The sequence below is a fragment of the Balaenoptera ricei genome, chromosome 5, assembly GCF_028023285.1.
Source record: "Balaenoptera ricei isolate mBalRic1 chromosome 5, mBalRic1.hap2, whole genome shotgun sequence".
Lineage (NCBI taxonomy): Eukaryota > Metazoa > Chordata > Mammalia > Artiodactyla > Balaenopteridae > Balaenoptera > Balaenoptera ricei.
Window position 1 is genome coordinate 56,625,841 of NC_082643.1, and position 21,494 is coordinate 56,647,334.

Below are 21,494 nucleotides of genomic sequence, written 5' to 3' on the forward strand. Positions count from 1 at the left end.
CAAACCAGGAATTGAAGGAAACTTCCTCAGTTTGATAAAGGGCATTTTAAAAATAATAATAATAAAAAAAAAACTATAGCCAACATCATACTTATTAGTAAAAGGTGGAATGTTTTTCCTTTAAAACTGGGAGAAAGACAAGGATATCCACTCTTACCATTTCAATTCATCATTGTTCTAGACAGTCCAGCCAGTAAGTACAATAATACAAGAAAAATAAATAAAAGGTATCCAGATTGGACAACTGAACTGAAACTGTCTCTAGTCACAGATAACATGATTTCTACATATAAAATTCCAAGGAATCAACAACCAAAAAAAAGGCTTTTAGAAATGAATAAGTGATATTAGCAAAATCTTGGAATATAAGATACAAAAATTATATTTCTATATAATACCAATGAACAATTGGAGTTCAGAATTTTTCAAACAGTACCATTTAGAGTAGCACCAAAAAATTAAATACTTAGCTATTAATCTAACGAAATATGTGCAGGCTCTGTATGCTGAAAACTACAAAAGCATTGTAAAAGAAAGACAACATAAATAAATGGAGGGATATACTTCTTTCTCGATTGGAAGACTCAGTATTCGCAAGATGTCACTTCTCCCTGAATTGATTTATAGATTCAACAAAATCCAAATCAAAACCCAGGAGAATTTTTCTGTAGATAACAACAAGCTGATTCTAAAACTTATACTAAAAGGCAAAGAAACTAGATTGGTCCAAACAATTTTAAGAAGAATAAAGTTAGACTTATACCTCTTGATTTCAAGAATTACTGTAAAGCTACAGTAATCAAGATAGTGTGCTGTTGGCACAAGGGTAGGAACATAATCATTGGAAACTGATTCACAAAAAATATGTTGAATCGATTTTTTATGAAGGCGTAGAGGCTATTTAATGAAGAAAGGATGATCTTTATAAACAAATGGTCCTAGAACAATTACATATCTAAATGCAAATGAACCTTGACTCATCCCTCACACCTTAAACAAAAATTCCAAATGGATCATAGACCTAAATTAAAACATAAAACTAGGAATTCCCTGGCGATCCAGTGGTTAGGACTCAGCACTTTCACTGCCAGGGCCTGGGTTCGATCACTGGTCGGGGAACTAAGATCCCACAAGCTGCATGGTATGGCCAAAAATAAATAAAACTGTAACACTTCTAAAAGAAAACATAAGAAAAAAGTCTTCATGATCTTGGGTTAGGCAAAGAATTCTCAGCTACAACACCAAAAGTTCAATCCATAGAAGCAAAAATTGATAAATTGTACTTCATCAAAATTTAAGACTCTGCTTTGCAAAAGATGCTGTTAAAAGAATGAAAAAAAAATTGTTAATCATATATCTGACAAAGGACTTGTATTCAGAATATGAACAGAACTGTCAAAATTCCACCATAAGAAAACAACCCAATAAAAATATGGGCAAGATATTTAGGCCTATATTTTACCAAATTAGATATATGAATGGCAAATAGCACATGAAAAGATGCTCAGCGTCCTTAATTGTTAGGGAAATGCATATTAAAATTACAGAGATACCACTACAAACTTACTAGAATAACTTTTTTTTAAACATCTTTATAGGAGTATAATTGCTTTACAATGTTGTGTTTCTGCTGTATAACAAAGTGACTCAGCTATATGTATACATATATACCCATATCCCTTCCCTCTTGCACCTCCCTCCCCCCCCCATCCCACCCTCTAGGTGGTCACAAAACACCCAGCTGATCTCCCTGTGCTATGCAGGTGCTTCCCACTAGCTATCTATTTTACATTTGGTAGTGTATATATGTCCATGCCACTCTCTCAGTCTGTCCCAGCTTACCCTTCCCCCTCCCCATGTCCTCAAGTCCATTCTCTACATCTGCGTCTAGAATAACTTTTTTAAAGATAATATGAAGTGCTGGCAAGGATGCAACCAGAGCTTTCAGACATTGATGGTAGAGATGTAAAAAGGTGGGACCACCTGTGAGAAGAGTTTTACAGTTTCTTATAAAAAGTTAGACATATACTTATGACCCAGTAATCTCATTCCTAGATATTTTACCAAAGTGAAATGAAGACTTATTTTCACACAAAAATCTGCATATGAATATTTATATAGCTTAATAATTTCACAAAACTGGAAACAACCCTAATATATTTAAATTGGTGAATGGATAAACAAACTGGTACCTCCCTACAGAAAAATACTGTTCATAAATAAAAAAGAGTGAGCTCTAATACACAACACTTGTGTGAATCTATACATTATAATGAGTGAAAGAAATCAATCTCAGAAGGTTCCATACTGTGATTCCATTTATATGACATTCTGGAAAAATGCTAAACTATAGGAATGGAAACAGATCAGTGGTTGCCAGGGATTGTGTGTGAGAAGAAGGGTTGACTAGAAAGGAAGAACATTAGGGCTTTTTTTGAGATGATGCAACTTTCTGTGCCTTGATTGTGGTGATAGTTGTCAAAACTCATAGAACTATACACCAAAAAGAATTTTATTTATACAAATTAGATAATTTTTTAAAAGAAAGGAAGAAAAATAACCCCTGTACATAAGATACAGTAATCAAGATAGTGTGCTGTTGGCAAAAGGGTAGGAACATAATCATTGGAATCATTCAGTTCACAGCTTCTATATGAAAAGCTCCAAGAGGGCCATACTTTGTTCTCAACACTAAGAATTCCTAGCCCAGGTACATGCAGCTACCCTTCCCTCCTTAACTACTCCGAGTTCTCATGTGAGAGAATATGGGCTAACCTCCTCCAGGATTAGAGACCACATGAAGAGAGAGGTTCAGCCAGCCCCAGCTGACCACCAGCACCAGATGTGCGAATGAGCCCAACTTGGACCCTGCAGCTCCAGTCAAGCCATCAGCTGGTTATAGTCCTGTGAATGACACCAGGTGAGACTAGCAGAAGAACTGCCCAACTGAATCCAGTCCAAACTGCTGATGTGCAGAGTCATGAGCAAATAAAGCGGTTGTTGATTTAACCACCATGGTTTAGGGGTGGTTTGTTACACAGCCTTAAATAACTGACACAATATCATCCATAGAGGAGGCAAATTATATTGGATCCCTCACCCCTGTTTTTTTTTTTTAATTATTTTAGAGATATTACAGGAAATCCTTTCATCTCTGGGGGGAAAAAAAAAGAAAAACCACATTAATAGCACATTCCCAAAGATTTCTATTAGGTGGTATTTTCCTGCATAAAGCCCAGGCAATGTATTATGCTGACATATCTATAATAACATGTTCATCCTTTGTGGTTATATTTTAAGATAGAGAAGGTCAAAGATGAGAAGGAGAGAGCTGACGGGACCAATAATCTGTAGTTGACAAAGTGAGACTAAGGGGGGACATGGTGGCAGTTTTTAAATATTTGATGGGCTTTTTAAAACCATGTGTTGTTTTAAAGCCAAAAGTTGGATTAATATGTATAAGGTAAAGGAAGAATGTTTCAGACTCAGTAGTAGAAATAATTATCTAAAATGAGAGCTGGCCAAAAGTGAACAATGCTGCGTCAAAAATCAGTGAGGTGGCTGTCATTAAGAATTTACAAACTGGTCACATCTTAGAGATGTTTTCTGTATTGAGTGTGCAGGTGATTCCTATACAGAATGAGACACTATACTAGATAATTTTCTAAAGTTCCTTCAGACTCTGAGTTTACTAAAATTATTTGGCATCACAAGAGTCATACCCATGTTTTAAAACTTGGACCTTTAAAGCTTGCCGTCCTTTTAATTAGTGAGACTTTCCAGATATGCCCTGATGCCGGTAACCAAACCAAGTTGTTTTGCCTCATAATCTGTAGATATTTTTTCTCTCCTGCTTACAGCTTGTCAAGTGACCATGTGCACCAGGGATTGTTTCAAAGGATGGAAAGAAACTGTCACGTCCAGCCTGCCCTGCTTTGCCAAAAACTGGACTACAAACAGGGCCAGCTTTGTGGTCATGTGAACTGTGTACTTGCACTGGGTCTCATGCTTGGTTTAATGGTCTGCTACCACTGTTTTGAAATTCTTCATAACTTATGAACAAGGGGCCCCACAGCCAGTCCTAACTACGATCTTCATCTGTAGTTCCTCACTACCCACCCACTACTTGTTATCTTGCACTCTGCCTTCTGCCTTTACAGTGGAATAAGATCGCACTCTCAAGTCATCTATTGCCTAATGACCAATCCCCATAGTGTCCCCTTAATCCTCGTCCATTTTCATGTCTCAAGCATCTGACATTGTTGACAGACCATACCTTTAAATTCCCTGTTTGGTTTCCGTGACTCTGTATGGCTTTCTTCTCATCAAATTTGTTTGATAAAGTTGATAAAGTTGAGTAGAATGATGGAATGAAGTTAATAGTCACAATACATGCCTCAGGATTTGTTTCTCTAGAGTGGGCATATACTGTATCCACCAGGAATTATTGGTACTTCCCTTATTTTCACAGGGTCAGTGACAAAATGATTTCCAAATGGATAAATTTAAAGGCTGAACTATATAATCCTACCTGGTTGGTATTACAAATCATATATAGGTTTTTTTGTTGTTGTTTTGTTTTCCTTTTCTTAATATAGCAATGAAATGAAGAACATACCAAGGGTTTCATCAGTTGAATATATAAATGGCCGTAAATTTCCTCGAGTCTCCTTCACAAAATAATCAATGACGCTGAAAAGATTTGGGAGTGTTACCTGTATACAGAGAATGAGAGAAGGCTCAGTGTCACCTGTGTAAAGATAGAGTAAGAGAAAGCTCAAATGAAATTTAATGGAGATTACTGTGTATTTCCTATCCTCCAGAAAATTGTGTCAATTCCTCACTTTAACAGCTTGCTGAATGGCCAAGGTTTTACCTACCCATGCATTTTCTTTCTCCTTTATAACCATATCTAATTCCCTATTAAGAAATTACCCCTTTCCTATTGTATACAATTTGGTGGACAATAATTAGTTACTCTGCTCTTTCCCAGTTACTGTATGAGAATGTGATTCAAGTTAGGCCCAAAAAAGCTCCCTTCCTGAAATTTGAACTAGAGTAGAGGATCAAGAAAGCAGATTCCTAATCAGATGATGCTTAGTACAAGTAACTGCTTCCTAGTCCCTGAAGGTTTTCTTGCCTTCCAGTCATTCTGTGGGCTTCCTATGTTCTTAAATTCTTTTTTTTGCTTGTTAACCATAATTGCTTTCTTCTGCTTGAAACTAAAGACCCCTTTAAAGCCAGAGAACTTAGCATTTTAATATCTCATTGTAACAGGCTAATTTACTTGGCTAGGAGTAACTAAAATGTCTTGCTACCCCCTAAGCCAATATTTTTTGACAAGTAAAACCAGGTTAAACCTGAATATCCCTGGTAAACTTAAAGAGGAAAAAGAATTCACGGAATGACAACCTGGTTGAAGGATAGGATTGGGGAGTATGAAAGGTGAAAGAATAATCCAGGCTGTTCACTTTGTGTACACTAGGGACTGTTGGGGCTAATGACAGATAAATGAGCCCCAGTTCACCTGTTGCAGAGGCACATTCTTCCTCCCCAGCCATTCTTCCAGTCACTTGGTTATTTGGATTATCCTTCAGCAATCTAATTCTCTGTTTCCTTCATTAGAATTTCTGAAAAAGCCCAGTCAGGCGTGGACATGAGAACTGAAAATCTCTGGGAGGCATTTATGGCAAAGATGTAAGTGGGGTATATGAAGCAGCAGCTGTCTTGCTCTTGGTAAAGGTCTGCACTCTAAGGGTTATGGCCAGACCATAAGAAATTCAACGCTACACTCCCTTTCTCTGGTCAGTACAATGGGCCTGGAAAGGCAGAGGAACTAGGAGCTCAGTTTTAGAGAAGATATCATAAACATCTTCAAGACCCATCGAATCCATTTAAGTGATAGCACTTTCCTGACCCAATCTTCCCACCACTGCAGCCTGAGATTACAGATGCTTCCTTTTCCCAGCATCCTGGACCACAGGCCACATTACTTCATTGTCACTGGCTGAAACCAGTGTAAATACCAGTTTTTCCACCTGTATAATAGGTGTTACCTCAGGGTAATGATAAAGATTAAATTAGATGGCGTGTGTGAAGTATTTGGCTCTGTGCCTAACATAGTATCGAATAGTTATGACTACAAGTCAGTTGGGGTAGGAGAGGGGTTGAAGACAAGGAAGAAATCCTCTCTTCACTACTTGTTACTATTAAGAGGGGAATTTCTGAACTTCTGCATGGTGGGTATTAAAGGACCAGGCATTTAAATATTTTTTTTCCCATTAGAAATAAGCACATTGGGGGCTTCCCTGGTGGCACAGTGGTTAGGAATCCGCCTGCCAATGCAGGGGATACAGGTTCGAGCCCTGGTCCGGGAAGATCCCACATGCCACGGAGCAACTAAACCCTTGCGCCACAACTACCGAGCCTGCGAGCCACAACTACTGAAGCCCGCACGCCTAGAGCCCATACTCCGCAACAAGAGAAGCCACCACAATGAGAAGCCTGTGCACCGCAACGAAGAGTAGCCCCCGCTCTCTGCAACTAGAGAAAGCCTGCGCACAACAACGAAGACCCAACGCAGCCAAAAATAAATAAATTTATAAATAAATAAATAAGCACATTGGAATACTTATATACTTCTAATTGGAGTATGTAAAATAGATGCTTAACAAAAATATTTTTCTCTCCCTGAGACAATTATATTGATAAAGATCTTCAGAGAAAGAAAGAAGTGGAAAGAATTGATAGCAGATGATCTTCTACTCTGCCTCCCCCACCTGCTCTTGCATCTCGTTTCTCACCCTGGATGTCTGCTACCTTCAGGACCCATTAACATGGCTGTTTTTCGCCAGCACTATGTTCCTAGGCAAGGAGTCTGCTTTTCCACCTTACTTTGAATTATATAAGGTAGGTTTGGGAGGAAGCAGGAGAAAATTAATCAACAAAAAAGAAATAGTTACTTACAGGTTTTTCCAATTCAATCGTGTAGTTTTTTCCTACACTCAGCACTTTGTAGTGCTTGATTCTTGGCAGGCTAAAAAAAAAAAAGTTCATCTTCATTTAAGTATACTTACTATTGGGTCAAATCAAACTAAAGTGAGTATAAAATATCACCTGTACAGTAAAACTATGTTCCCATTACTCTAGTTTTCTATGTCTCATTTTGGGGGTTTATACGCTAGGGATATAGGAAACCTGGGTCATTGAGTGGATGAATGAGAAAGAATAACCAAGATATAAAATAGACAATATTATAAAATCCTATGTAGGCATATACATGTCAAATCTATATTCTCTATATTAAAAGGGAAGTAGAAAGAATTAACTGAAAGCAAATTCCTTTCTTCATCACTATTCCTATGAGAATGCCCTCAGTAGCTGTTCTTCCTGCTAGCCGTATACCACCGTGGATAATCTGCTAACTTCAGGTCTAACTTAGAGATATGGAAAATGGTAGGTGTTAAGTATTATACGAACATGTAGGTGAGAATGTAAGTATAGTAGATGAATCCTAATGTCTTCCTCTTCTGTAGTGACACAGCACTAAATTATTACCACCCTAGATATATGGTATTTTTTGACTAGAACTGCTTAAGAATAAGGAGCACATTCAATTCCCTTTTGTACTCCAGCGTTAGGCACACAGTAAATATTTATAAAACTGAATTTTAAAAAATATTTGGGGGACTTCCCTGGTGGCGCAGTGGTTAAGGATCCACCTGCCAATGCAGGGGACACAGGTTCAAGCCCTGCTCCGGGAAGATCCCACATGCTGCGGAGCAACTGAGCCCGTGCACCACAACTACTGAGCCTGTGCTCTAGAGCCCGTGAGCCACAACTACTGAAGCCCACACGCCACAACTACTGAAGCCCGCGCGCCTAGAGCCCGCGCTCTGCAATAAGAGAAGCCACCACAACGAGAAGCCTACACACTGCAACGAAGAGTAGCCCCCACTCGCCACAACTAGAGAAAGCCCACGTGCAGCAACAAAGACCCAACACAGCCAAAATAAATAAATAAATTTATTTTTTTAAAAAAATATTAGGAACCCATCTAATAGTGCTGTTTGCTAGAACTAATTTATACTGAGAGCAGAAGCCAGTATGTTTGCCTTGATTCATATGGCAGGAGTGTCAGGACCAAGACTTTTTCTAATGTTGAAAAGTTAATAGCATTTATTACGCCTCCATTGCTTGAAAGACAAACTAATTCAACATCTGTCCAGTTTACAGAAGCTGCCTAAGCAAAATTGTTTATCAGGTTAAGTTTGTCTACAAGGCCTCCCACGTTCTTTTTCATCACTCCTCTCTCCATTTCCAGGTCACATTCCTCTGGGACTGAACTACAGTTCTACTTAAGGGACTCTCATCATCTACTGTAATATCCAAATCTTCTCTTAATAGGATATCACATTGGAAAACAGCTAACAATTTTTTCCAATCACTTTAGAGCTTTATTCTCAAAACATGGGATAAAACCTAACCTACCCTCTTCCCTCTTAAGGAAAACCAAAAATTATTTCCTAGTGCTGAACCTTCAGGAATCAGTCACAGGCTGGTGAAGGAAAACTTTGGGTGGAGGAAATCCTACAACTACCCTCTTTTGGGGTGGCTGACTCTGGCTTTGTCTTTGTCTTTGTCCCTACATGAAAAGACCTTTATAATCATACTTTTGAAAACTCTCACCAATTCCCATTAGAATTTTTTTATTCCTATGACGTAAGTGATTATTATTCCTTGGAAGACCGATAGAAAGCTTGAAAGGCATGGCCTTTATAACCAGAAAGATCTAGGTTCAAATTCTGGTTCTGCTGTATGAACTCTCTGAGCCTCATTTCTTCACCTATAAAATGGAAATGGTGATGCCTGTTTCACAGTGCTGTTGTGAATTAATGTTTGAAAAATCCTTAGTATTGTACAATGTCTGTCACATGTAGACAGTAAATTATAACTATGTTTTACTACTTTTTAAATGCATTTTTTTAGTAGTTTCTGTAATTCTCAGTTTCTTCACTTGTGAAACATGGAAAATACTGTCTGTCTCAGTTTTTATTGTGCCTGAAGGAAATGTTTGTCAAGCACTTAACAGAGGACCCACAAATGTACCCCATAAGTGGGGACAGTGATTGTTGTTGTTAATAATAGCCATCATATCATCATCATCATCATCATCATCCATGGCAAAGCTGTGGGAGGAAAAGCAGCAATAGTTAACAGAGTCTCTTGGAACTTTTGACTAATAGGACTAAGTGCTAAGGCAGAAAATAAGGTAGAAAAAAAATTCCATTGAAGTCACTTAGGTTTTGACTCTCATTTCAGACCTGTGTTTTTCTTTCATATTTTTTTTTCCAAAGGAATAAAGAGAGAGGGGGAAAATCTAGATTGATAAAATTTGCTATATTGAGGTTTCTTGATTACCACCTCATAAAAGAAGTAACCTGTCTTTAAAAAAATATGTGTGGCTTTAAATATGGTTATAAATACTGTTCTTAGCTCCTGACCCCGATTTTTGCAGAGGAATGAATTTTGGGTAAATATTTTCTATTGCTTTCTTGGCTAATGGCTTTCCAAAGTGTTTATACTTCTAGCTTGCCACGTACTCATAACAATTTTAAGAAAACAAAACCAAATTATGACGTTTGTTGTAAGAACAGCTTTATGTCTTATGAAGTCACACACCACTGGGCTGGGTAAAAGTGGATGATATTTTACATCAAGAGAGGAGTCACCTGATAATTTGTCATTGAAGGACTTTTGCTTCTTCCTGAGAACTAAAATCTTTTCTCCCACAATTGATTTGTTAACAGATGGAGATAATTTTACTTTCAAGTACTGCTTTGTAAACCAACTTATCCTTTTTAGCTAGTGTTTTACCAGGCACACTGGTCTAAACTTGCATGGCTGAACATTTCTCCTACAACCTGTAAGAGAGTGAATTGGTTTTGTGGGCAACACAAGTGCTTCCTAATGGTCTAGACTTCTGCCAAAGTCTTTACAGACTACTGCGATACAGTCTAACCAGCTAAACTTCTACTAGTCTCTACAATTGCTATTCTTTAAAATTGTGACCTGTTAAACAGAATATATTAAATCCAGGCATTCCAAAAGACCTATTTTGAGGCATTAGAGAACACATATGATAATCCTTAACATCATAGATATATCTGGCTCATAAGGAATATTTGTGCAAAAACAGTTAAAATTTTTCCTAGCCACTTTCAGGTATAAACTATTCCCCAAAGCCTAAATAAGCACATACTGACTCCAGTGTTAGAATGCTCTAGTTGGACCACTCTACCTCACTCCTTGCTTTCTAAATATAAACTTTTCTTGAGAGTGGAGGGATGATCAGTTTTATGAAATGTCATAAACTTTTATGACCATTAGCTGTACAAGCATGAATTTCTATGTGAATTTAAACTGGAAGTATGTTTACTAAAAATAGACTTATGTAATTTTGATATGAACTCCTTTGCCAGACTCTTTCTAATGAGGTTAAATATAACAAATACAATATGAATAAAAACTGTGACATCAGATCTATATCCTAAGTATAGAAACTCATTGCATTTGGTCACAACCCATATTTACAACAGAAAACGCTGTTATTTCTCGTAGCTCACTTGTTCGGAAAATGCAAATCAAAAGTTGGACTAATTTAGACCACCTTAAAAGAGATCTTGCTGCTATTGTGCAGGAAATATACAGTCTTTAAAGAGCCATTAGATCTCAGGATTTTGTTCATTTCATGCAGAACAGTAGCACAGGGTTCACATACAAATGGATCAAACACTCAATCCAACCAAGAAAAGAAAAGTATGAAAGAAAAAAGTCACTTTCTTGTGTGATCTAATTTAACTTTCAATCAGTTAGATTAAATTCCTTTTTTTAAAAATCTGTGAGAGCTGCATAGCACAGGGAGATCAGCTTGGTGCTTTGTGACCACCTAGAGTGGTGGGATAGGGAGGGTGGGAGGGAGATGCAAGAGGGAGGAGATATGGGAATATATGTATATGTATAGCTGATAACAAACAATTGTAAAGCAATTATACTGCAATAAAGATCTTAAAAAAAAATCTGTGATAAATTTTTTTGCTAATTAAGAATTATTTTATTAAAATTTTTTAAAATTTCATTTACAAAACCTTAAAGTGGCTCAGAATAAAATCCAAAAGATATGCAGTACTTTATTAAAAAATATGTAAAACGTTATTGAAGGGCATTAAAGAAGAGTTAAATATTGACACAAGAGGACAAGATCTCCAGGTAACAATATGGACTAATCCAAAAGCATGTCCTCAGGGTAAACATGAAGTGTGGGTTGGTGAGTACAATATATCACTTCCATAAAACTTAAAAACATAAAACAATGCTATACAATAACTGTGGGACAAACATATGTAGAAAAAGGAGAAAGTAACCCAAAGTGTGTACCTTCCCAGGACAGTGGTTGGGGGTGGGGAATGCGTTTGGCGGGAGGCGGGCAGATATGGAGTGTTTGGTTTGTCACAGCTAGGATTTGAAACACGGCAGTCTCAGCTTCAGATCTGACGCTAACAATTCCTCTAGGCTCCATGCCAAGTTCGCGGACTGCTGGTGGAGAAGGGCCAGAGGCTCAGGGTACCTGCCTCCACCTGCCTCCCACCCCGACCCCTACCGCCGCCCTCGAGCCAGCTCCTAGCTGAGACCGGCCCCATCCTGTCACTGCCCTGATCAGATGCTCTGCAGGTAAGAGGCGGGCTCAGGAGCCACCTCGCAGTGGACCTGGGTTCAGCTGTGTGACTTCGGGCAGGCTGCTGCCCTCCACAGGCTTCATTGTCTCATTGTGTAAAATGGGATGGTAGGTGGAATAAATTTGAATTCAGTTTTGTATACTCTTATTTTTTAAAGTGGAAGTAAACAGTTAAAGACATTCTGTATTTTATGTGCTATTCAATTTCCTAAACCCAAAAAAGGACAGACTCCTTGACCAGGATATACTAAATAGAAAATTTCACTTTTCTCCCAGGAGTTCTTACAAGCTCCCTGATATTTAATGCCAGTCATAACTTTTATTTATTTTGGATTGGTTTCAAGGGAGCCAATTAAATTATAAATCAAGTAAATTATCATGAGTAATCCATGATATTCTACCATATTAGTTGAAAATCCTTTAATTCCAAATGTTAGCCTATGATAAACAGAAAAAATAATGAAACCACAAGATGATTAAGCTGACATAGATATTCATATTGTGGAAAAATACACACACACAGATTCTCTTACTTCACACACAGACTCAGGATCTGATTTACCATCTAACGTTCTTGCCACATGGCTAGTGTATAAAGACAAGTCTCTGTTTATATGAAGTAATTGGCAAGTGAATGAAGCTTCTTGGGTTGTAGCTCATACTAGCATTGCAGCCACATGCCATAATTTTAATTTTGTCCTGTAAGTGACTATTTTATTTTTTAATTAATTAATTTATTTATTTATGGCTGTGTTGGGTCTTCGTTTCTGTGCGAGGGCTTTCTCTAGTTGCGGCAAGCAGGGACCACTCTTCATCGCGGTGCGCGGGCCTCTTACTATCGCGGCCTCTCTTGTTGCGGAGCACAGGCTTCAGATACGCAGGCTCAGTAATTGTGGCTCACGGGCCCAGTTGCTCCGTGGCATGTGGGATCTTCCCAGACCAGGGCTCGAACCCGTGTCCCCTGCATTGGCAGGCAGATTCTCAACCACTGCACCACCAGGGAAGCCCAAGTGACTATTTTCTTTTTACTGCCTTTATTCACTTGCCAGTGTCTTCATATTTAATCTATTCAGAATTATTGATATTTATATATGGATCAGTAGCTAGATTCCTAGATAGATGTGTTATAGCTAAAAAAAAAAAAAAAAAAATAGAATATTATCCACAGAAAGAATGTCAAATTCAAGAATCAAAGTTCTGTTTAAGCTCTTATATGAAAGATAATCATGTACTGAATATTTTCATTTAGGACAAAAATCACTATATTTCAATTATATTATCAGTTGTAAAAATGTTAACTAAGCCAGAGTCCCTATTGAAATGCAAGTTTTTATAGACTCTGAGGGAAGGAGTAGACTTTAAAAGATACAACCACCGTAGCTACACAGAAAAATCAACTTTTGCATGTAAATGTTACTGACTATCAAAGGTAAACCATTTCACTAGAAAGAAATTATTAACCTTAACAAGAGGCTCCTAAGTGATTCTTTTTATAGAAAAGTCAGATTATGTCACTTCTTTATTCATCAGAGGCCAATGGCCTCTCATTATCATTCACAGTATAACCCCTTTCCCTACAATGACCAGTAGGGCTTAGAGCTGTCAGCTCTTCCCCCACCTCTGGAATCTCATCTCCTAACCCTTTCTCCTTGCTCACTCCACTGTAGTCCCAGTGGCCTCTTGTTTTTGAACAACCCAAGTCTTCTCCTACCTCTAGCCTTATGCACTGGCTTCCTGGAATGCTCTTGTCCTACATATTGGTATGGTTTGTTCCCTCACTTCCTTCAGGTCTCTGCTTAAATGTCAGTTAACAAAGGAGGATTTCCTTGACCACTCTATATGAAATAAACAACAACAGCAACCAGAAAAAATTTCTCTCTATATCACCTCTGAGAGTTCCCATCTCTGTCATCCTGCTTTATTACTTCCATAGACCTTATCATCATATACATGATATTTTTAGTTATGTATTTATAGTATGTGTGACCTTACTAGAATGTAGACGCCTTAAACCAGGGATGTTGTTTTGTTCACTGCTGTATCCTCAGTACCTAGAGTATTACTTGAGCTCATAGCTGCTCAATAAATATTTGTTGAAATGAATGAGTGAATGAATAATAGAACTATATCCAGGACCAAGTAATCTGCTCATTCTTCTTCTTCCCTACTACAAGTGTTAGCTTTGGCTGTCTTTAGCATTGTTTATATAACATTCCCTCCCTATTCTTGTGTTCACATTTTTATCCCCAATGAAACAAATAGCAGATGCTGATCGGAACTTGTGTGACTTTGCTTTCTAAAGTGATATCATGCTTTTAACAATTCCATACATTTTTAAATTAAACATACGCTGTCTCCTGCCGGATGGTGATAGAATAGTTTCTGCTGTCACTACCAGGCCTCAGGATCATATTTCCCAAGGAAGGGTTCGTCTCAAGCATCTCTGTTGCTTCTTTCCGGGATACTGTATAAAAACATCTACAGAGGTGAGATAAAAAACAGAATTTTTTTTTAACTGATGAAGATCATTACTTGAAAAAATGCTACTAAAATAACTCCTACAGCTACAGTTATTAAGTTTTCTTAAAATTTCCAGCTTTATTATTACAGTTAATTTGATATAATTATAATTACTATTATTACAAGCCTGTGCCACTATGAGTATGCTTATACTTAAGGCCCTCCTTCCCTCATTCCTCCAAAGCCTCTTTCTTTTTAAACAGTGAAGACCTGAAAAGTTATCTACTGATCAGTATATATTTACCATTACCACTTGAAAATCTAAGGCAAGAATTTACAATATATCCCAGTCTCAGTTTATAATAGTCTCTTGGATAAAAAATATTTGTTGGTGGTTTCTTTTCAGGGATACTATATATATATATATATATATATATATATATATATATATATATATATATATATATATAAATACACACACATATATGTATATATATATGCTTCTCTTGTATGATCTCTGTTTTAAATAACATATTTAAGGGTATGTCTGAATTCACTCCTTTTGGTATAATATGGCTTTCTAATGGCATTGGTGGCATTTTTATGTGTAAAATTTTTAAGAAAGCACATCTCATTTTTTTTGCACTTCTTATTTTATAGTAAATATTATAGTCAATGAAAAGTCTGTTTTTTCAGCAGAAAAATATTTGGCAGTATATACAGTATACCAAGATGTTGAAAGAGAATATCTCTGAGTGGTGGGGCAAGGAATGATTTTAATTTTCTTTTATTTATCTGTAATAAATATGCATTACTTTTTTACTGAGCAAAAAAAAAAGAAAAAGAAGTAGTCTAGGTGCCTTTTAACCTATCAGTCCATCAGTTGTCCCTGGTTTCAGTTGAGTGATGGCTAGCAGGTTTCAGTGATTATAGTACAGAGAAAATACACATCAGAACCTGATGTCAAAGATGGTACCAGGACAAGTTTCATTGACAAGAAGATGAAGATTCCAGGGTTCACAGTCTTAGTCACATTTTTCAACAATATAAGAGTTAAAAAACAAATGTAGGCTGTTGCTGACTTCAGGATGTTCTGTGCCTCTTCATTTCCAACAACACCTTACCACTTTGCACATGTCTTCCTCAAAGTACGAGCCCAAGACTAATCATTGATTGATCAATTGAATAAAGCATTCAGGTATTTTAAATCTTTGGTATAATTTCCTGATCGAAACTCAGTCAATCATAGAGTTGCATGGTGAAAAAACCTCTTTCCTTCCTTCTACATAGCAGTTTTATTTAGGTTTGTTCTGTGGAAAAAAATCTATTTAGTCTAACTGTGTGGGTGGAGGGAGATTTCCTGTGTGGTAAGAGGCTTGGTTCAAATCTACATGTTGCATTTCGTGATATGACATAGAAGAGGAAATGTGACATGTACTCATAGATATACTGTATATCCACAAGACAGCTTATTGTCCCTGGTTTAACAAGTCCAGTGACTAACTCTCCTTGATAATTAGAAATTAATTTTGACAATCTAATAAGTAAACTGAAGTTCATGGTGCACTTACGCTGGCATAGGGTTCAATACGTCCACATAATCTTCAATTGGTTCCTTCCCTTTTTCCGGAAATGAACTCGATGTCCGCTCTGTCTCAATCCTCCTTTTCTTTTCTCTCTCTAGGACTTCATGCAGTCTAATTACTTGCCCAGGACGGAGTGACCCATGTAGGGGAACTGACAGCTGAAACCAATTAAAGCAGCAGGCAAACAAGAAAGACAGCAGAGTAACTGGTTTTAGCAAAGATGAGCCTGTGCTGGTCCTAAGGAGCTTCTGTTACCTGACAGAGGTGGATGGATAGTATCATGAAGAGAGTGTCTTGGTGTTTTATTTTTTATTTTTTTAATTTTTTTATTTTTCCTCTTTGCTTTTTTTTTTCTTTAACATCTTTATTGGAGTATAATTGCTTTACAACGGTGTGTTAGTTTCTGCTGTATAACAAAGTGAATCAGTTATACATATGTTCCCATATCTCTTCCCTCTTGCATCTCCCTCCCTCCCACCCTCCCTATCCCACCCCTCTAGGTGGTCACAAAGCACCGAGCTGATCTCCCTGTGCTATGCGGCTGCTTCCCAGTAGCTATCTATTTTACATTTGGTAGTGTATATATGTCCATGCCACTCACTTTGTCACAGCTTACCCTTCCCCCTCCCCATATCCTCAAGTCCATTCTCTAGTAGGTCTGTGTCTTTTTTATTCCCGTCTTGCCACTAGGTTCTTCATGACCTTTTTTTTTTTTTTTTTTTTTAGATTCCATATATATGTGTTAGCATACTGTATTTGTTTTTCTCTTTCTGACTTACTTCACTCTGTATGACAGACGATCTTGGTGTTTTAGAACTGCCTCTAAACCAGCTAGAACCTGCACAGGGCGCCTGACTTTCTTCCAAGAAACATTCCTTTTGATCTGGTCCAAAGCTAAGTACACGCACCTGGCACCACAAGCTGATTCAGGTAACATCAAACCTCTCATTTTTTATTCTGAGCTCGCTGGATCTCACTGCCAGGGAAGTCCTAGAGTGCCTGCAAGTTGCCCAGCTATCCCACAGATAACCTGGAATAAGCTCCACCAACCATATGGCAACATGGGGTCGAGATGGAACTATCCGTTAGATGACTGAGAATCAGCAATGAGAGGTCTATATTTTCGTGTGTTTGTGTTTGTATTTTGAATTTTCACTCACACATTAGGATTATGATACTGCTCTATCAAGTTTTTAAAAAATCTCTTCTAGAAATGTGTTTGGATTGAGTCATCTATATTCTCCTGATCTATATTTATACCCCTAATTTAAACTTCATTATGACCAGCTATGTACTCTTAGAAGTTATAATCTAAATGGTAGAATATTTTTCTTCATGTGACACAACCTAGCCTATATTTTGAGGCAGCTGTGTCTGAATATCATCTTGATCTCCAGAGTGGGGTGCACGCTTTCCAGGGGGTGTATAAGAAAGTCCTTTGGAGTCTGGGAAGAAAACTCTAGAACTTCATTTTCTATTTACACATTATCTTATTAATTCCTATTATTGTTTATATTTTATCACATGTGTGTATATATATGAAATTTGAGACTATCCTTCTGCATAACTAATAATCAGTAAGTCTATTTCCCTTATATACCAATCCTGAAAAAAATAATAGAATGAGGAAAAACTAATGAAGCAGCTGTTCCTTATTAGTTACCTATTATGTCCCAAGCATTATGCTATTGCAAATCCTCACAGCAATGCTACAAGATAGGTATTGTTATCCCTACTTTACAAATGTAAAAAACAGGCTCAGAAAGATTAAATAACTAGTCCAGAGTCACATAGCTAGAAAGTTGTGGAACCAGGACTCAAACTCCAGTTTAATTAATTCAAAAGCAATGTCTCTGCACTTTGAACTATAGCCTGTGCTTCTCAAACTTCTACTAAAGTTGCCCTAACAACAGCATGGTATGAATGTATATACAGAGTGATCTGGGAACATAGTAAAAGACAATATTTATAGAGCACAACATTAGAGGCAAATTGTTATCTTTTGATAATTCACATGAATTTTATTTTAATTCTGTACCATATCTATGTACATTTTAATTTAAAAAATAATGCTTTTTATCCTTACCTCAAGGAAAAAACTAAGAACAAATCTTTTTGGCCAAAATGTCAAGTATAATTAGTGTTCTAGGAAGATGCACCCCAAGTTTTTTCCGGTGGTTTTAGTGTATTCCTTGACACCTAATCACATACACTTGGTATATCTGTATCCCAGTGTAAGAAGTGCCAGGCCAAACACACAACAATGCCTTTCCACAACAGAGGGAGGGAATGCGTTTCTCCCTCCCCTTAAGTCAATATGCCTTTCACATCTCTAACGGGCCCACTCTTCTACCTTCCTATGACTTTCCTACATGGTAGTTGACCCTCCAACTTTTACTTGTTTTTGGCTGAGAGAAAGAACCAGCATCCATCATCTTGGTAAAGTGCAGTCCTTATTTCATGTGAATGCAAAGCCTTTACTTAGAAACTAGCTTTGGATAAAGTCTGTATTTAACTGTCCCTAACAAACATAGGAAGTTTTCATGTCCTCTAAGAGTATTAGAAAACATGGTGCTCCTTAGGGAGCTGGTTATCAAAGCACCTCATGTTTATTAGACAGTTGCTACAGTAGTTTTATTTAAAATAATGGTAGTTATCTTGCTGCAACAGTTAACTATAACTGTTAGTAAGTAGATCTTACGATTTGTCTCAGGTAAGATGCCACAGAGTTGAACAGATAAGCATCCCTTTGTCTTAAGACTCACTAAACAAATGTTGAAAGCTGACTTCATTTTGATGGTCTCTTCCTGTTATATTGTCTATGTTATTCATAAAATCCATCTCAGCATTTTATAAATATGTATCAAATGAATAAAAAAGGAATTGGAAAGCTTTTATAAGATGCTCTGTAAGCTACAAATATCAGAATACACAAAAGACCACTGCATCTAAAGGATGAAACCAAAAAGTAGGTCTCCCTGACCACCTGTTATTGACTAGCTAGAATCATTACCCTGTTGATTTTCTTCAAAACAATTATCACAATTTTAAATTATCTTATTTGTTTTCTTGTTTATTTTCTTTCTCCTTTTCATTCACCCAATAAAAATATAAATTTCATGAGTAAGTATAAGGGTTTATATCTGTCCTTTTCAACTGCTATAACTTCAACCCCCTTCACTCAGCATGGTTCATAGTAAGTGTTCAGGCAGTAAATATTTGTTGAATGAGTGAATCAATAAAAAATAATGTCCTTCCTACCTCTGTTATTGTGAGAATGAAGCCTCTCCATTCTTCCCCACTTTCTCTGTTCTCTGTCTAAAGATGTAGACAAAAACAGATAAAGACAAAAAAAAGACATGAATGACTATGAACATTAATACTTTTATTAACTTCAAATAACTTTAGAATTTCATATGATTGTTTTATAAGTCTCGAAATAGTGTAAGCCATCAAAACCCGGCAAGATTGACAAAATGCATATTCTTCTATTGAAGCACATTGTTTTAAAAAGTCAATTGTATTTTTTAAACCACTTACAGTTAAAAGGAAGAAATAATTCATTTTTCTTTATGCTTAGAATTATTAATGTGTATTTGTTATGAAATATTTCAATAATATTTTCTTTTGTAGGAAGTACATAGCTTTAATCTGTTTGCTTATTAAACAAGTAAAATTTTACATATTTACTTAGCTCGAAAAAATTTAAATGTTAGCACACTTATTTCTTTAGTATGTCAGTTCATGGTTACTCCCCCCATTGGTATTTAACACTAACTGGCTTTAAGTTTGAGGCAACCAGGTAGGACCAATGTAGTTACTTCCCATTACCTTAGTAGTTAGTAAGTTACCTTAAAAACTTCCAATTCTTAGCTCTAAATATTACTAATACAGCCAACATTTATTAAGTGCTTACAAGTGGCACTGTTCTAAGTGCTTCACATATATTAGCTGATTTAATCATGACATTTTTGCAAAAAGTACTCTTTTTAAAATTTCATTTTATAGATTTATTCATTTAGCAGATACTCATTGAGTGTCTTTAAGTTCTGGGCACTATTCTATGTGCTGGTTTACGTCAGAGAATAAAACAAAAATCCTTATTCTCATAGGGTTTAGGGTCTAGCAAGGGGCAGTAAATAATAAACATAATAGTGAGTAAATGTTATAGTGTCAGATGGAAATAAATGAGAAAATGTAGAGCAGGGTTAATAGAGATTGGGAATGCCATTAACGGTTTGGGGAGGGGAAAAGAGTTGCAATTTTAATAAAGTGGTCCAGGTAGGCCTCAGTAAGAGGGTTACATCTGAGTAAAGACTTACTTCTGGGTGAAGAAACCAAGTCAATAAAGAGGTTAAGTAAGTTGTCTACAATTACATACTAACAAACAAAACAGCCAGAGTTCAAATCTAGGCATTTGATTCCAATCCTGTGCTCTAAACCACCACATCGGAATCATCCAGGGAGCTTGCTTAAAACGCAGATTCAGAGGCCCAGGTTTGGGGATGGGGCCTTATATTTCCTACCTACAAGTGATTCCTAGTACACTAAAGCTTTATGACCACTGCTTTCAAGGTTAAATCCAACTATATCTTATTCAGTTGCAAGTTATTCTCTTTATGTTGTAGTTGTTGGTTGACTTTCCTTGGCTCACTTTCAATGCCAATCCAAGAAAAAAATCTTTTCCTATATAGGTGCTGGGTATACAGTGGTGAGTTTAACAAACAGATCTCTGCCTGTGTGGAATTTAGCGTTTTTTGAGATTAATTCCATATTTCACAAATTGTGTATATCTAATATACAATTCTTATTCAAATTTTCTAATTGTTCTTTAAAGCTTTTGTTTTGTTTTGTTTTCTGATCCAGTATTCAGTCCAGGATCACACATTGCATTCAGTTGTCTTGACCCCATAGTCTCCATAAATGGGAGCAGGTGTCCAGTCTTTCTTTGTCTTTTCTTACGCTGGTATTTTTGATGAGCATAGGCCAATTGCTTTACAGAATGTCTCTCAATTTGTGAAATATGAGTTTGTCTAATTCAGTGGTTCCAAACATATATCATGTTGGACATGTCTCAGAATCATCTGGGAACTCAGTGAATGCCAAGTTCTTGGATGCCAATTCAAAAACAACTTTCTAAAAACACCAGGTGGGATGGATCTCTGACTTTGTCAGAGGACAGAAGTATACGGTTTCAATGTGCTTGGATACTAAACAGTGAACGTGCCCTTTTAAATCCCTATTTAGAAAACCATGGCTCTTGGCAAAAGGCAAGAAATATTAACAAAATATAAGACTTGGCACTCCTCTTATAATTCCTTTTTACCTCAGCCACTAGGCTTTGAAGAGGTGAACGCTATTTATAACCACGACTAGTTTCAGACTAATTTCTTCTCTTCACTCACCTTCAATTGCACTTCCTCTTTTGGCAAAACAAGGGTGAATTTTGCACAATTCTTTTCAGTTGAATTCTGGTCAGTAAGGCATGTGAGGTCTATTATGTCTAACTTGTCAACATACTGAAAAGGTAAAGGAAAATCTCATTAAATTATTTCATGGGTAATATATATTAGTTCTAGCAGGAAGGAAAATACATAATATCTTCCTTTCAACTTATTTGTACTTGGCATGATATTCTGCTTTTCAGGTGGACATGGCACCCCTTCCCAACCCAGAGGGCACTGGGAAATGTATTACATGGTGGTGGGCTTGAC

The 21,494-nt window shown here is 36.9% G+C and overlaps 2 protein-coding genes across 3 annotated transcripts in view; one reads left to right on the forward strand and one right to left on the reverse strand.

Annotated features, from left to right (window-relative positions):
* Nucleotides 1-4,298, forward strand: part of UBA6 (ubiquitin like modifier activating enzyme 6) — a 98,333-nt gene extending 94,035 nt beyond the window's left edge. Inside the window, exon 34 of the mRNA XM_059922904.1 lies at nucleotides 3,861-4,298. Coding sequence (XP_059778887.1) covers nucleotides 3,861-3,872 — 12 coding nt within the window. The 3' untranslated portion in view covers nucleotides 3,873-4,298. The remainder of the gene's footprint in view (nucleotides 1-3,860) is intronic.
* The window catches only part of STAP1 (signal transducing adaptor family member 1), a 40,694-nt gene continuing 20,182 nt past the window's right edge, over nucleotides 983-21,494 (reverse strand). The window contains exons 3-9 of one of the 2 annotated variants that reach the window (XM_059922907.1): nucleotides 21,186-21,299; nucleotides 19,042-19,098; nucleotides 15,766-15,938; nucleotides 14,084-14,212; nucleotides 6,967-7,036; nucleotides 4,619-4,715; nucleotides 983-1,319 (exon numbers count right to left, since the gene is read on the reverse strand). In XM_059922907.1, coding sequence (XP_059778890.1) covers nucleotides 1,288-1,319; nucleotides 4,619-4,715; nucleotides 6,967-7,036; nucleotides 14,084-14,212; nucleotides 15,766-15,938; nucleotides 19,042-19,098; nucleotides 21,186-21,299 — 672 coding nt within the window. In that variant the 3' untranslated portion in view covers nucleotides 983-1,287. Of the gene's footprint in view, nucleotides 1,320-3,049; nucleotides 3,155-4,618; nucleotides 4,716-6,966; nucleotides 7,037-14,083; nucleotides 14,213-15,765; nucleotides 15,939-19,041; nucleotides 19,099-21,185; nucleotides 21,300-21,494 lie in introns of those variants that run through there. The other variant, XM_059922906.1, reaches the window with a different exon arrangement.